Here is a 12,641-nt window from a genome sequence, read left to right as displayed (position 1 = left end):
CTCCTCCTCCTCGTCCTCCCTTGTCTCTCTCTTTCTCTGTCTCTTTTTTTTTTTTCCTCTTTTTTTCCTTAGGGCCAGATACTGACGTGTCGGTGTCTCTTAGCAACTGCCTCCACATCTCTGAGCAACAGGAGAGCGGGATGCGGAGCCGCCGAGCCAGGGAGACAGCGGCGGGCGGAGGTGCCCCGCCTCAGGGACCCGCTGCCCGGGCCGGGGGACCCGCACCCGCACGGCTCAGATACCCGGCAGGGATGGAGCAGGAAGAGGGGTGGCATCCTGCTCCCCTGCCCCGATCCCCAGCCCTCCCACACTCTCCCAGTCCCGGGAAGCGTCCTCGTGGGATGGGGTGAATCAGGGGTTCCCAGGCGCTGAAAACAGAAACAGATGACGTGGCGGCAGAGGGGAGAAACGAGGCAGCCGGGATCCGAGGGGAGCTCTAGGATCCAAAGGGAGTGCTGAGATTCAAGGGGCACTGCCACTCTCCTGTGCTCCTGCTGTGCTCACAGCTCTGGAAAATGCCTCAGGTTGACGTGGATTATTTTGCTCCATGCAAGCTGAAACATTCTCTTTCCCTTCTCCGTTTGGAGGGAGTGGGGTCAGTCACCTGCCCCCTCCCACCTGAGAATGGCCCTTCGGGATCACAGGGATGCCCAGGGTTTGCTCCAGGAATGCTGCAACACCATGGCTCCAGCATTTCTAGGAAGGAGGCACTTCCACATCCAGTGCACCCACGTCTAGGGGATCCCTGCTTAATTCTCTCCTGCTGATTTCATGGAGCTGCTCCTTTTTCCAGCTGGCACAGGGGGGCCTTTTGCTCTCCACATCCCATGGGATGGATCCTCCCTGGTGCGGTGCTGGCAGACAGACGGTACAGCCGCCTCTCCTGGGGTGGCATTAACCAGCACTGCTCCAGGCTCCTGGAAAGCTCCTGGGAGCTCCTGGAGCGCGAGGCCCAGGCTCCCAGCGGGCTCCAGGAGCTGCGGGAGCCGAGCAGAGCCAGCGGCAGCACAGACACCTCATTAGCGCTCAGCCCGGAGCCTGGCGGCTCAGCCCTGCCAGCAGCTGTTGGCGCCAAGGTTTTTTTCCACTCCCCCACTGTTCCAGGCTCCACTGGCACCAACGAAACTGGGAAATTGTCCTGACTGGAGCTGGGCTGCAGCAGAGCTTGTGTCCTCCTTGCCCACGCCCCTGTGGAGGTGGCCATGGGGACATAGTGCCTGATAGCAGCATCCCAGAGGAAGCCAGGGAACAGATGCTGTCCTTTGGAGTGGGAAAGAGCCTGGCTGTCCTCCCCCCCTTACCCATGAACTCCCTGATTGATCCCATCCAAAAGGCATTCCTGGGACAAAAGTCCCTTCTGGCAAGCGCTGGCTCTGGGACTGAGGGCTCCAAGCACTTATAGCCACATTTTGGGGAAGGAGTAGCAGGACAGCTCCCGGGATTCTGGCTCTGTAAATCTACTATACTGCTGGAGCCTTTTCTCTTTCAATCCATCCCTGCTCCTATCAATCCATGTGCCTTCAGGCTTGGGAAAGCCTGAGTGGAATGGGTACAGATAGAGCCCCTAGGGAACCATCCCATTGCCAAATCAACCCAGCTCCTGCTCAAGACAGGTTGTCCCCACTGATCCTGCCACAACAGGATCCAGAGCTGAGCCTGGGCTTCCTTTCTCCATTAGAAAAAAGGGTGATGAGGCATTAACCACTGCTTAAATTGTCCAGGGAGATTTTTCAGCAGCAGGAAGAACATTCTGGCTCAGACTAAGACAAGTGCACAGGAATTGTTCAAGGAAAAGGAATTGCAGATAATTAAGACAGTAAAGATAAATACAGTAAATATATTAAAGCCTTACAACAACATTATCCCCTCAGTGTGATTGAAAAACCTGCTGATCGCTACAGCAAGTTCCAAGCTTCCTTGTACAAAAGAATATCCTAAGAGAATAGGAAATGAGGCAGACTAGGAAATGGCTCTGGCTGCAGATTAGTGACTGTGATTTCTGCAAGGCAGAAGGCACAGTCACCAAGGTATGGGAAAGGAGACACACCCAGTGACTGCTGGACATCATTAAACAACTTTATTTCTGTACAAAAGAAGAATAAAGTTAAAACCGTAAGTGCAGGGTGAGTAGAACAGTCCCTAGAAGCCCCTTTCAGTGCCTTGGCTCAGCTCAGGAAGGTGCAGGAGGGGCCGGAGGAGGGGCGGGGCGGGGAGTGCCACACAGCCGAGCTGGTGCGCTTGAAGTAGCGGGGCTTGCTCTTGTAGAAGATGTGCTCCAGCCTGGGGCTGGGGATGGCCCCAAACAGCGCATCCACATCCACCGGGTGGTAGTACTGGTGCACGATGGCCTGCTGGAGCTGCGCCCCTGCGGGAACGAGGGGAATAACACGCGGATGCAGGCCCTGCCTCAGCCCGCAGGGCCGGCGCTGCCCTTCCCCTCTGAGGACCCACGGGCTGTGCGGGAGGGATGGGAGAGCTCCCAGAGCTCCACCCCACTTCTCCTCAGGACTTGGGGCTTCCCTCTCAGAGCACCCTGATTTCACCTCAGCCCAGGAAGCAGTGCTGATCCCCCAGCACACAGAGCTGCCAGAGGTGCACACGCTCCTCGACTGCTCTTTGGGATGGCTCCAAGCGAGGCTGGAAATCTCCAGGGCAGGAGGGAAAGGAAGCCAGCCCAGAGCTGGCACCTACCATCAGCCCAGGCAGGGACAGGCTTCCGAGGGTTGCTCTCATCATCTGTGGAGTCATCGCTGTTCAGATCCAGCCCGTAGTTGTTCTCATTGGCTGGGGACGATTCTGGTCCTTGACCACCCTTCAAGGACCCGAGGCAGGATGTGGAGAGGGATTTCTGAAACCACATAGAGCAGTGATGAGCAAGGGAAGCAGCACTTCCATGGCTGGCATGGCCACCAGAGCCCCAAAGCACTCAAATCCTGTACCAACACAGAACTGTCACTGGGCTCTGTGCCTTGACAACCACTCTTAACACTCCTTCCCTTCCTGTTTTCTGTAGAAGAACCTGGGAAAGGCACAGCATGCATGTCCCAGCACTCAACTCTACACCTAAACCCTTCCATATATTCTGTAGCAGGTCGGTTTTCCCTCGCTGGAGCTCTGACAGCCAGGACAGAGCCCACAGTCCCACAGCAGATTCCCGGCAGAGACAGCATTGCATCCCAGCTCCGAGCAGCCTTTTCTACCGCTCTGCCCATGCAAGGCTCCGCATCTGCAGCTGGCACAGCCCGGCTGCCCGGCGGGATGTCGCCTCAGGACCTGCTGCCCTCCTGTGGCCGCTTCCGGCATCTTTTCCCTACCAACCACTTGTTTTTCCATCAGATTCTCTGTGCCGAGCGCTGCCCGAGCCGCGGCGGCCAAATAGCCACAGCAGGCGGGGGCCACCCGAGGGCTGTGCTGGGGCAGGGCTCACCTTGACGGCTTTGCTCGGCCATGTCCCAGGGGCTGCTGGTTGAATGGGTTTTTTGCCCTCTCCCGGCTGCTGCTGACCGTCAGCCTCCTGTAAGGCACGGGAATTCAGTCATTCCTCACTCTCACAGAGCCAACTCTGACACAGAGCTGTGTTCTCGGCAGCTCTGGCAACATCCAGCCCTCAGTGCCTCTGTGGCTGCTTCTGCAGAAATAACCCCAAATCAAAGACTCCCAGATAAAGCCACTCCTGCCTCTGCTCAGGTCCAGCCTGGCTCTCTGGAGTCCACACTCACCCTCTCTGCTTGGAGCCATATGTTAAGAGCTGGGAAAAAGGATTCTGGTGGCTCATATCTTTTCTCCAGCTCAGGCCCATGGGGCAGCTCCTTAGGACTTTCTTTCCCCTAATAAAGAGAAAAAAAATTAACTGCTGAAGCTCCTTTTTGACTCACACTATCTCTCCTAGAGTTTCCCTACTGTGTTGCTCAGCACTTGGAGTTACTTCCATTTTCTCTTGCCTGGAAACGCTCTGCCCAGCTCATTCTGGCCCAGCTGCTGGCAGCACAGGAAGGATTCAGACCTTAAATTAAATTTATACAGCACAAAAGAATCCAATTGCCAGGGACTAAAGGAAGGAGTACAGCAGGAGCCCACACAGGAGGAAAAATTGATCCTGAAGAGGAAGAACCATTTGGGGCATTGATTTTTCACTAATGAAGCAATGAATTTAAGAGTAGAGAGTGAAAGCAAATGTTAGTGTGATATTTCAAGACCAACAGCCCTGACTTAAAGCCCCAATGTTCTTTGTGTGAGCGCAAATGAAGTGACACAGAACAATGTGGCACCCGAGGTTTGGGGGTCACATCCTTTGGGAACAATGAGGAAATGTGGCAGTAAAGCATTAATAAATCTCTAATTTCCACATTGATTTCAGGATCAGTGATTGCTCTTTGGGGCGTTCTTCCAAGTGCCATTTCATGACTGTCACCACACCATGAAAGAGCTGAGGGCTCACCTGTCAGCCAAGGAAGCCCCCAGGCCTTGGACTGTTCCTGCACGGTGCCTCTCTATGATAACAATCACTATTTTTATTCTATTTCATCCTCTAAACAACATCCCAGCAACACAGCACTTGGAAAACACCTGATCCTGAACCCAGCCTGTGTGCTGAAGAGAGGCTGATCCCAAACACTCAACCCCACCTTGGCGGCTTTGCCAGCCAGTGCTGCTGGCTCCTGCTGTGCTTGGAGGGGCTTCTTCTTCCCTTGCTGTTTGGGATCCCTGGGGAAAAAAAAGAATTTAGAGAGGGAAGCATGTCCACCTATCCCTCATCCTCTTACAGCCTCCTGCTCCTGTCCCCCAACCTCCAGGCAGCTCCAGAGCCCAGGTGCAACATCACATTTACATCCACTGCTTCCCCATGGCTGTGGCCAACTCCCTGCTCCACGACAGGCACCAGCTCACACCTCTCCTTTACTTGTCCCAGCTGTTGCTGCTCCAGAAGGTTCTTGAGTTCCAAGACTGTCTTCCCTCTTTCCTTCACTTCATCCTCTCCTCTTTTCTGTAGTGGTTCTTGCTGTTCATTTTCCTCCTGAAGAAACAAGAGGAGGACCCTGTAAGGCTCCAGCAACTAGAACATTTCTCCCTTATGTCCCAACCCAGCCTCAGCTGCCTGGACAGACATGTGGCAGCCCAGACCCCAAAAATTCCTGCAGAAGCAGGCAGTGACCTGTCCCTATCCCACCAGGCACACCAACACAGTAGGGGCCTTCTATGCCTGTCCTTTTCCATGTGCAGGAGTGTCCTGAGCTGCTCTTACCCCTCTCAGGGCTTTCTGTTTCCGTGCCTCTGCTTCCCCGTGTTTCTTGGACCCTTTTCTCTTGTTCCGTTCCTCTGCCACCTTCTCTTCCTTCACCTGTGAGATGTGCACAGTCACATCTGTCAGCTCCACTACTCCAAGGACATACTTCACAGCCTTGGAGGGAGATCTGGGGTCTGGAGCTTGGGATATCCCAGATTCTAAGGGGACTGAGTTTGTTTGTCCACTCAGGGTTTGGGAAGGACTGATAGGAGCATGACTCCTTGTTTTCCAAAGCTGACCTTTTCAAGGATCTCTTCAGTCCAGCCCAAAATGAGCAGCTGGGCTCATTCCTAAACCCAGAGGCTGCTCGGGCTCTGGGGCCTCAGGCACAGCTGCCTCAGCCGTAACACAACAACAGCACCAGCACATGGCAACCAGCCCAGCCTGCCCCCCCAAGAAAGGCCAGGTCAGGCTCTGAAACCCTGAGTCACACACTCCAGTCTAAGCACATGGGCCAGGTGAGGCTGTCACCTGCAGGGCTGTGCCCAGGGCAGGCAGGGGCTGCCACATTCCCTGAATGCAGAGCAGCATGGACAGGGCCTGTCCCAACACGTGGAATGTGGAGAGGGATGGAGAACAAAAGCCTCCCCTTGTCAGAAGAAATTCTGGCATGCACAGACCTTGCCAATGCCCTGCTCACAGCTCCTGGTCTCAGAGACGCCCAAAGCCCACTCAGCCTTCTCACCTTCTTATCACTCTGCAGGATCTTCTGCTCCATCCTCTTTTTCTTCTTTTCCTCCATCTGTTCTGCACGCTCCCGAGCCTGCAGGGCCTTCCTCAGCCGCTCTTCCCGCTTCCTGGGCGGCACGTGGGCGAGAGGGGCCCCTTAGCTCTGCCTGCTCCCAAAGTGCTCATTCCAAGTGGGATGCAGAAGGCAAGGCTGTGCTGACCAAGGAAAGAGCAGGGGGAAAGGGGCCCAACTCACTGCTTCATTTCTGCCTGACGCCGTCTCTTCTCCTCCTCCACTTTCTTCTTCCTCTGTTCCTCAGCCTCCTGCTTCTTCCGAAGGTTCTCCAGTCTCTGCCTCTCCTTCTCCTGAAGGGAGAAGAGTTTAGACTGTACCCAGTGCTGGGGGCTGTGTCTCCCCTCAGGCAGCCTGGTATGTGCAGGCACTGTTGGAGTCATTCACCTGGACACCAGGATGGGGAGTGAGGAGAAGGGAGGTAACACATATTTGGCAACAGGAATTATTCAATGTAAGCAGAGGTACAGAAGGAAAAACCTCAGTCCTTCAGCTGCAGAGAATGTTTAGAAAAAAACCAGCACACCACTGCTGTAAGGTGACCACCTGTCCCAGGAGCCAGGAGAATGGTGGAAAGGGAGCACAGTGCAGCCTGGCTCAGAGGCCATAAGCTCCCAGCAGAACACACCTGCACAGAGATCCTGTCACCTCACCACTGGTGCGGCCAAAGGGCTGATGGACATCGGTGTGAGGGGAGAGCATGTCAGCCCCACAGACAAGGTGCCGTACTTACAACAAAGTCTCCCTGCAGAGAAAAGACATCAAAAACATAATTATAAGGTTTGGAAGTAACACCAGAACTCCCCTTCCCAGCACATGCAGCCTGTTCTCCTCCCGTCTCTCAGACATGACGCACCTTCAGCGGGGGCCGGGTAAAAGTGTTGCGCCTGATGAAGTCCTTGATGCCACCCTCTTGTCCCTGCAGGAAGTTCTTCAGTGGCCTGACAGCCTGGGGGCAGAGAGGGAGGGAGCTCAGGGCCTGCCTGGCACAGGGGGCACATGGCTGTGGCACCACTCACCTTGCTGGCTGGAGAGGGGGATGACAGAGCCTGGTTTGCTGAGGTCTTGTGCTTCTCATCCAAAGGGGAAAGGACCCGGCCCCCCGTCTGCTGCCCATGCCATAGGACACCTAGGGCTTGCTTGCAGCCTTTCATCCTGGTGGCATTAGCAGGAGGGACATGAAGTGGCTGTCACACCCTCCAGAGGGATTTACTGGCCATTACACCTTTCTCTCAAAACCTCCCCAGCAACACGCACTGAGGAGACACATCAGGTATTCTGGGAGTCAGGTAAGGTATTCCAGACACTCACACAGACAAAAATAACCAGGCCAGTCTCTTGCTCCCTGACCACTCTCTCAGGAGATCATGGATTTACCTGCCAGCTCTGAGCTAACTGTGCTAGGGCACCTCTGCTGGTTTGTGCAGGAGTTGGATGCTCCTCCCTATGCCAGACCCAGCCCCACACCCAAACAAAGCTCCAAAAGCCACAAGGGACTTCCAAGACACAGGATCTGGCCAAAGGATTTTGCAGTAGAGCCAGTGGAAGCTGGGAGAGGAAGGCAGGGAAACAACCCCCCCCCACCCCTTTGTAGCACAAATGACTTAAAATTCTAAACCTGAGTTCTTCCAGACCCCTGGCTCATCCCTGCTCCTTTCAGGGTCTCCTACCACATGCGGGGGGAATTCTCCAGGGCCTTGGCACAGTGGGGTTGCTCCTGGCTCTTCTGGGGTTCACTGTCGAGATTTACATGGCTTCCTGTGGAGAAACCTGCAGTCAGTGCCACATGTGAGGCATCCAGCTCCCTCCAGGGACGCTTTCCTCCATTCCAGTTCCAGCTGCTTGCCACATCTTGCAGTTCCCACAGGGAACAAAACTCCCTCCCCACAACCCCTTCTTGCTCAGAAGCACAGAAAATTTAGGATGTCTAAATCCTCACAAAATGCAACCCTAGAGGGAGAGGGCATGACATTCTGTGGAAGACTCCAGCTCCAGGACCTCCTTCCAAATGTCCCCACTCACTCGTTGCCCAGACTGAAGCTGGACAGCGCAGTGTTTGTCTCACAGCTTGGACACATTTACACATCCTTGCCCACCTAACTGATGTCTCACCTCTTCAGGAGCTCCAAACTTTACCTGGAAACCTCCCTTGGTTGGTCAGGAGTGGTTCAGTTTCAACACAAACCCCTTATTTCCCAGGAACACCCCCACTGACCTCTAGGTCAGTGCATGCCAAGGGTTTCATGCAAGGAAAGCAAGACCACCTGGAAGTTACCTGCAGCATTCCTTGCCAGCTGCTCCAGAGGGGACAGGTGCTGTGCAGGAGGGCTGGCAGCTCGGGGACTTGTGCTTGGAACAAGGACATCTCCATGAGCCTGCAGGGAAAGAGGACAAGCATTCCTTTAGCACAGCTGCTCCAAAGAACAAGGCTACCAGGGACCTGCTGCCCTGGAAAAGCCAGATGCTTGCTCAGATAGGGCCTGCTTCCCTCCCAGTGTGCTGGCTCATTTTGGGACATGGGCCACATTGCTGCATCCAGTGACAGCCTCAGCAAAGGTGCTGACTCAGCAAGAAGGCATCCACACAGTCTGAGCATTGTTCCTTGGAACTCACCTTTTCCCTCGGGGAATTTGGCTCCAGCTCAGGCCTGTAAAGGAAAAGTTATTTTAATAATTTAAATTCCCTTTGAAGGTGAGTTACAGGTGACAGAGGCAGCGTATGGGATTCCAAGGAATGTGTAGGTTCCTAAGCACATCCAGAGGCTGCTCCAGCCAGGCACAACAAGGTTGGGCTGTAAATTCCTCTGAGGGACTGTCCCACTGTGCTGCTGAACACCCCATAACCATGTTGGGCCCCAGTAGCAGGAAAGGAGGGGAGTCTGACAGCCTTGGGCTGTCCCTTTCCCAGAGCAGACCTGACTGAGCACCAGCATTCCAGGGCTAGAGGCAGCCAGAAACTCCAGGAACCCCAGGACAGACCACCACCCACCCCAGGGAAGGACTTAACCTCACTGTGCCTGAACAGCACAACCTGAAATCTCATGCAGCCCCAGATGACAGCAACACCTGAGCAGTCCCTGACAAAAAATCAGTGACAGAAAAGCCACCTGGAGAGTGTCCTCACAGGGAATGCTGGGATCCCTTCCCACCTGCCTCATGTGGCAGCCTCACCTTGTGCTGCTGGTCACTTCTTCTTCCACAAAAGCCTCCAAGGAGCTCTGACCTGCAGAGGAAAGCCTAAGTGGAGCCGAGGATTTCACTGCCAGGCTCCCAACAGCCACATGGTGCACATGGAAGAGCTCAGGCTTCCTCCCAGGAACATGGATTGCTCAGCTTTCCCCACCAGCACCACACCTCCCTCGAGTGCTGCTGAATCTGGAGTGGGCTGGGAAGGCAGAGCATCGAGGCAGCAGCTCTGCTGCCTGCAGCCTGCTCCAGCTGCCTGTGTCACAGCCAGCATTCCCAGGCCATTGGCTGCAGCTCCTGCCTCCCTGCACGCTCTGGTGCAGGGATCCGGGGGGTTTGGGCTGATTCCAGGCTCATTCCACCCCCCATCACACCCCTTCGCTCCAAGTGTTATAACAAATGCCTGGATACGGCGTGACTCAAGGCTGACAAAGCTGAATTCCAGAGCCCTCCATGCTCCACCAGAGCCCGTTTGCCTGCAATGGCAATGGTTTTGGAAAGCCCAAACCGCCAAACCCTGTCAGGAGCAGCAGGAATAGCAGATACAAGGGATTCAGAGCTACAAGGAGCAGCCTGGGCTCCCTGACCCCTGTTCCTCTGGTGACACAGCTAGTTTGAGTCTCTTCCATCCTCACCCTCATTTGAGCTCCTCTGCCATTTCAGCCAAACTTCAGGGCTGCACTTTCAGCCCTATTGATTTTTTGGAGGGCTGGCAGATGCCATAAATTAAAGCCCTCCCCCAGGGAATGCGGCAGTCTCTCCCGATCCAAAGGCACACGTGGCTGGAACCAGCCTGGCCACTCTCTCCTTTCCACAATTCTGCTTTTTGCTCATTCCCAACCTGTGTACCCCAACTCCACCTGTCCCCCAGCCTTCACCTGCTGCAGCAACCCTGGCTTGAAGCTGCACCCCAGAAATCCACAAGGACAAGGAGACTTGGGGAGCTGGAGGGAGGGATGAGCCTCTCCACACCACTGCACTCCCACATGGAAGCAGTGCAGGGACTCACAGCTCACTCTGCTGGAGGCTGAGGAGGATTCTTGTGCTGCTGCCTTCCTGGCCACGGCCCTGCCGATGGATCTCCGGATCATGTTCTCCCTCCTGCTGGCCAGGGAGCACTCTTCTGCCAGGGAAGCCCTGTGGCTCTTTCGGGGGGCACCCACCCCATTCCAGCGGCGTGTCTTGGATTTCTCTCTTGCACTTTTACTGCAGGAGTCCTGGAAGAGCAATGTCTCAAGGCCTTGAGGAGATCCATCTCCTTGGAGTGCAGCAGGATCACCATTCCAAGCAGCCTTGGGAGTGGAGGTGCTGGCTCTCCTGGGGTCCTGCTCCCCATCCCTTCCTGGCTGTTCAGCTGGGATCCCAGGGACACTAGGGACCTCCTGGAGCTCGACTGCTGCATCCCCCTCATGCAGCTGCTCCTCCAAAACTGCTGGAAGGGCTGCATCTGCCCCAGCAGCACCCTGGGAACACTCCTGGCAATCCAGATCTGCCATGGGAACTCGTGCTTCCACAGGCTGCTTCCCAAGCAGAGCTGGGAGCTGGGGTGTGATACCAGCCTGACATCCTGGAGCACAGCTAGACATGGATACATCCTGCCCCTTACAGCCAGGGCTCTGGGGCTGCTCCTGGTTCTGGCCCTGCTGAGAATTCAGACTGGAAGACAGCAGCTTGACACCACTCCTCCTTCGGGATAACCTTAAAGGAAAAGAATTTTGAAGGAAATGATGGAGTCGACTGCTCCCATGTAAGTTTCAGAGGGAAAAGCAGATGGTGTAAAAGTGAAGCTGCTGCTGCTTCTCCCCTTCACCATTCCTCCCCACAGCCCATCCTATCCCTGGGGAAAGGCACATGGAAAAAGCCCAGGTGGGAGCTCAGACACAAGGGCTGTGCCACACAGACACAGCCCAGGCTGGGTATCCAGAGTCAGGGGTGGAGAAATAGGAGTGGGAAAGGTGTATTTAGCCCTACACCAGGATCTGGGTTTAAACCCCACTCTGGGAGCAGTGCATGGCAGAGGACAGCACCTAGAGAGGCGTGTCACCTTCCTGCTGACAGGCCTGGTGGATCAGCACCTCTTCCCAAACCAAGTTTAAAGGAAGGCAAACACAACCAGGAGTTAGCTGGTCTGCTCCCCTGGGGAAGGTGTGACCCGAGCACCCAGAGCAGGGCCCAGAGCTCTCCCTGCTCCGATCCGCAGTGCTGCTTTTCCTGCTCTCCCTCCCACACACACCAACCTCCCACGCTCCCGCTATTCCTGCTGCTCTCCCCACCCTCCATGTCTGCTTCCTGACAGTCTCCCAGCTCTAATTCTTCCTCCTGTGGGCTTTTCACCACGGTTAGCACGATTTTAGTGCCCTAACACACCAACGGATCAAGTTTGGGCAGCTTTATAAGTGGGATGGGTTCTAAGCAAATCACTTGGAATTTCCACTTCAGCCCCTCCAAAAACCCTTGGAGGCTCCCTGCCTGCCAACTTGGACAGGGTGCTGGGAACATATCTTTTTCCCAAGTTTTCCAGGCACCAACACAGAGGCTTAGGGAGTAATCACCAGGAGCAGCATCCTCCTCAGGTCAAAAGCCAAACCCAATAAGATAAAACCCAAATCTAAACAGACAAGAAAATAGTATTTATTATTCTTTAACTATAACCAGAAAAAAAAGCAGCCAATTTTATGCCAAACTCTCACCAGTATCCAGACAGTGATCAATCCCAATACACCCCTTTGATAACTCAGGGAATGTAGGCACTGTTTTGTTTCATCCAACACCATGTGGCAGAGCCAGAGCAAGCCGACCCACCTACCTCCTCCTGCTCAGCTCCCTGTTTTCCTCCCTCACCCAAGAGGACTGCCTTTTCCTGAGCTTCCTCCGCTGCGACGGCGTTTTGGGCAAGAGCATGGGCTCATCCCTGAAGCTGCTGTGAGGCAGAAGAAGCAGAGCACAGATTGCTTCCCCCACCAACCCACCCAAAACAAGAGAAGGATGGGGCCCAGACCCACTCACACCCAGCTGGCAGCTCAGGTGGGCACAGAGGGGTCCCCTCAGGGCAGCCCCTACCTCTTGAGCATCCTCATGCCCTGCTCCTCCACCTCCCGCAGCCAGGCCAGGTGCTTGAGCTGGGCGTTGCCGAGGAAGCGGGACAGCCTCTGCCCGCACAATTCCAGGAGCTGCCAGGGACCTGCCGCCATCGCCGTGCCTGGAACACAGAGGGAGAGCACGAGGCTGGTGAGCAGCCAGGGCGTCCCTCACTGTGGGAAAGAGGGACGCGGGCACCGGGGCGCTCCCAGGCAGCCCGGGAGTATGAACGCAGGCCGGGGCACAGGTGTTGGGGGCTCCCCTCCACGCCCCAAGAGACCCCTCCCAGGCTCCCAGGGACCCTCCAGAGCGTTCGCTCGCCGCCAGACCAGAGCCGCCCCGCCCGCCGCCG

At 55.5% G+C, this 12,641-nt stretch overlaps 1 protein-coding gene across 1 annotated transcript; it reads right to left on the bottom strand.

Annotated features, from left to right (window-relative positions):
* Positions 1 to 2,056: 2,056 nt before the first annotated feature.
* LOC130253836 (inner centromere protein A-like) lies at positions 2,057 to 12,617 on the bottom strand. Its single transcript, XM_056492780.1, is given in 21 exon segments — positions 2,057 to 2,365; positions 2,692 to 2,848; positions 3,428 to 3,514; positions 3,720 to 3,827; positions 4,626 to 4,704; positions 4,890 to 5,014; positions 5,243 to 5,338; positions 5,970 to 6,081; positions 6,210 to 6,319; positions 6,414 to 6,442; positions 6,445 to 6,513; positions 6,756 to 6,771; positions 6,883 to 6,975; positions 7,046 to 7,181; positions 7,697 to 7,784; positions 8,302 to 8,401; positions 8,640 to 8,673; positions 9,197 to 9,248; positions 10,221 to 10,909; positions 12,018 to 12,131; positions 12,272 to 12,617. Coding segments are annotated over 21 exon segments (2,625 nt in total). The 5' UTR covers positions 12,403 to 12,617; the 3' UTR covers positions 2,057 to 2,165.
* Positions 12,618 to 12,641: the final 24 nt, after the last annotated feature.

Source organism: Oenanthe melanoleuca, chromosome 5 (assembly GCF_029582105.1).
Source record: "Oenanthe melanoleuca isolate GR-GAL-2019-014 chromosome 5, OMel1.0, whole genome shotgun sequence".
Taxonomy (NCBI): Eukaryota; Metazoa; Chordata; class Aves; order Passeriformes; family Muscicapidae; genus Oenanthe; species Oenanthe melanoleuca.
This window is presented reverse-complemented; position numbering and strand designations above follow the sequence as displayed.